This window comes from Arachis ipaensis, chromosome B8 (genome assembly GCF_059453495.1).
Source record: "Arachis ipaensis isolate K30076 ecotype BB chromosome B8, ASM5945349v1, whole genome shotgun sequence".
Taxonomy (NCBI): Eukaryota; Viridiplantae; Streptophyta; class Magnoliopsida; order Fabales; family Fabaceae; genus Arachis; species Arachis ipaensis.
The window spans coordinates 31,396,508-31,400,786 of NC_142443.1; the positions used below are offsets into that span (position 1 = coordinate 31,396,508).

Here is a 4,279-nt window from a genome sequence, read left to right on the forward strand (position 1 = left end):
AATTTTTATAATTTAAAATGAATCTTAATATTTTTTTGTAAGAATTTACATTTTCACACTATAATTGATCTTAATATATAATTTTTAAATTAAGTCCTAAGTTTTTTATGAAATCTTGTTATATTGACTAGGATGAGAACACTACCTATATATTAGCAAAAACACACACATATGTAAAAATCATGTATGTCCTGGTGCAGGCACACTCACTCACAGCTCATTAATTAACTCCACCCTCTTCCTCTTGTTTTATTCATTCTATGATGATAGTGCTGATGAGATATAGAGAAAAGTAAAAGAAAAGAAAAGGAACATAACATGTAATAGAATTGATTATTATTGATATGATAATAATTAATGGGTGTGCTTGTGTGTTGTGATCTTTACCGAGAAGGAAAATGAATGTGAAAGAGTATGTCATGGAAAGACAGATAACTTGACCAGTGACAGAAATATGGCATAAAGGTGTTGTAACCCTTCCTTTAGGCCGAGGTTCCATTTTTGGCAACCACTGACCAACACAACACACACTAACACTAACACTATGCTACTCTTCACTCTCCTCTCTCTTCTCTCCTCACCCCTTAACCCCCACCCCATTCTCCTTCCTTGCTTTCCAATTTTTTATATTATTCTACTTTTTTCATCACTACATACATACTACTTATATTTGTCTCATATATATACTAACTCAAATATATCATCTATCTACTCTACTTACAATTTTGTAAAAACATGATGAAATTGGTTTTATGTAAAATTAATAGTTAAAAATTATTAAATAATTTTATATATTTGATTAAATTATTATTTTATAATTTTTAACCATCAATTTTATATTAAAATAATTATATATGAGTCTCCACCAATTTATTATTACTATAATATTAGATATGTGTATCTTATTTAAAATACTTTATCTTTAAGTAGTTATTTTCGTAGTTTTGAGAATAAACTGGTCAGATTAATCAAGTTAAATAGAAATTGGCTATTAAATCGATTTGATTCAGGGTAAAAATTAATTATCAATGAACCAATTAAAATTTTAAAAAATCAATCAAATTAGTTTGCTTTTTGAACAATTAATCAATTTAAATTGATAAAATATAAAAATATTATCTTAATAAATATTTTTTATATATAAATATATATATTATTTTATTGTACTTTAATTTAGTTGAACTTTAAACTACTTTATTGCTTCGATGACTTTTTTTTTTCGCAACCTTAATTGGTCATTTTACATAAATTTCAAACACATAATCATATATAGATTACTGGTTATGATGAATATATTTAATAAGAAACATAATTACTTAAAGAGAAATGTTAAGTAATCAACACATTTTTTGTATGTTTTTGTTTTACATTTAAAATAATACTAATCAACTCTACTTTTTTTAATACTAAATAATAGAAATATTTAGTTAAAATAAATTGATATTGTCCATAGTTATATATAGCAGCAGAGAGAGAGGCTAGTATTGTGTCTTTTTACTTTGTTTGTGTCTAAGTGGTCATTCACAACACAACTTTTGAGGGATACACAAAAACCTTTTCAATTCTCTCTTCTCTTTTGAGATATCATTGCAACTTGCAACCTCTTTCTAAATAATCCAAAACACCACACCATGAATAATAGGAACACCACTTTCATCACCTTCAACAACAAGAATCGTCCAATAATAAAAGATTCATCGTCTTCATCATCATCATCATCAAGAAGCTATGCCAATGGTGAAGACTACATGATGATGAGTGGTTTTCCATGGCCACCAAGATCATACTCATGCAGCTTCTGTAGAAAAGAGTTCAAGTCAGCACAAGCACTTGGCGGACACATGAATGTTCATAGAAGAGATAGAGCAAGGTTGAGGCATCAATCACCACCTCCATTATCAACTAATCTTCATCATCAAGTTCCTAATCTCAACCTTAATCTTAACCCTATCATTATTACTGCTACTAGTACCTCTAACCCTAATAGTGATAATAACTTGTCATCATACAAAAAACCTTCCACTACTACATTGCCCTTGTTTGTTATGGATGGTGTTTTACTTAGCCCTTTGAGCACAAAACCTAACAACATTCTGGAACAAGTTGAAGGATATGATGGTAATTTCGCAACAAGAGAAGACGAAGAAGGGTGCAAGATCTTGAAGAAAGGTGAGATTCTGAGAGTGGATTTGGAGATAGGGTTGCCTATTCCTTCTACTACTACTACTACTACTAAAAAAGTAGATTATGATTTGGATCTTGAGCTTCGTTTGGGTACTTGCTCTTAATTATTATATGATTATGATGTATATTACCACATATATCTTAACTTATTGCAAGGTTTAATTAAGTGGTATGTAGAATGAAGATGAATTGGAGTTATATTATTAGCTATTTTAATTATTATTATTATTATTATCATGGAAAATCATATAATATTTAATTTACCATCTTCAGCATCTTAATTAACTTGCTAGATTCCATATATATGTTTGATGACTCCGTTTCTGTATGTAATATCTTGATAAATGATACTAATTGAAGTTCTCACGGATTATTCATTATTATTTATTACTAAATTAATTAAGCTTCCATTACTTTATGTTTTTTTTTTTCCCAACTCCTTTTAGTGGCTATTTGTGTTGTAAACTTGTAATGAACGGTCTTTATTGGCACTAAATTTTCTACAAAACAAGAATAGTTTAATTAGTCGAATGATTAACCATGTGAAAATTAGCACATTTCCACATCATGCATGTCATATCATTATCTATAGCTAGTCATTGTGGAATCATTTTGTTCTCTAATTGATGATGTTAAGAAATTAAAGCAAAGATTTTATCATCAAAGCCAATAATGAGAATGGCATTTCAATCATTATTAATAAAATATATACAATCTATTGTTCATGAGTTCTTGAAAGTGTAGATATTTTATAAAAATTAAATTGAATGTTACGGTTATTAAGTATAATACCAATAGTTTGACATTTAAAATTGTATTTCAAGAAGTTGTGTCATTTCATTAATTTAAATATTGTAAGACACAATAGTATAAATAAATATAATGGTTTAAACTTAGCATTTTGGCACATGATGCTTTGTGCTTATTAATCATATATGTGCATTGGTTGCTTCTTCTATAAATATATGTCCAAAATCATGAGAAAAGTGAAGTATTCATTCTCTACAAATTGTCTCATATTTCATAAAATTTTTTAATTGTTAAGTTCTATATATAAAAGACTTTTTTGATAATTGCTATTTAAATAATTCATTAGTTTCAGTATATATTATGAGAATATTATCAAAAAACTTATAATAATTAAGTGTGAGGGCGATTAATTATCTCTAAAAATAAGATAATGATTTAATAGTGCCTCAAAATTATAATAAATTAAATTTTGTTATCTTCTCATCATAACTTACCTAACAGAAAGTAGTTACGTCTTTTTCCCAATTTATTTTCTGACGCAAATTTTCAATTAACTCCTCAATCAACAAGATTTACTGCAGTATAAAATAAAATAAAAAATAAGAAATACTATACTATATTTACTAAAAATTAATCATGATGTATTTATATATAAATATATATGTTATTTAATTTATTTTAAATATATTTTTTATATTTAACATATATTTTATACCGATAATTAATGTAATAATTATTTTTAATGTACATATAGTATAATTGTTACAAAATAATAATTTTTTATTTTTTATAAAATAGTATTATAAAATTATTTTTTTAAAAAATTTAAACTAATAAAAAAAATAACATAAATGATTATCTCTAATAGGCACCCTCAAACAAATGTTCTTTTTGGGTTTGCTTGATTTTTTGCATAGACTTTTTATGTTCTTTTATTTGCCTTATGCAAGTTTAACTCTTCGCATATAAAATTTTGATATCATATCATAATATTATTTATCTCAAAAATTTAAATTAATAAAAAAAGATAATATAAATAATTATATCTCTAGTAAATAATACATATATTTAAATTTGTATTCATTTAAATATTAAAAATAATTAAAATAATAAATTAAAATTTCCAATCATTACTCAAATAATATTGACATTATTACTATATGTTATGCTGTTAGTTACTAACATCGCGAGTTAGTAAACTGGAAGTAGGAACGAAAATTCATCTTTTAAATGGTTGAGTTTGAGTTTTTGTGATGTAAAAAAATTATACTAAGCGGCTGGATTCTTGATAATAAGACTGGAATAGTAGTTTAAAACCCAAAAAAAAAAAAGTTTTATGGATTAG

The 4,279-nt window shown here is 25.6% G+C and overlaps 1 protein-coding gene across 1 annotated transcript; it reads left to right on the forward strand.

The window, feature by feature from the left end:
* Positions 1-1,631: 1,631 nt before the first annotated feature.
* LOC107610839 (uncharacterized) lies at positions 1,632-2,288 on the forward strand. The gene has a single exon (XM_016312832.3). The coding sequence runs from the start codon at positions 1,632-1,634 to the stop codon at positions 2,286-2,288; it is 657 nt and encodes a 218-aa protein (XP_016168318.1).
* Positions 2,289-4,279: the final 1,991 nt, after the last annotated feature.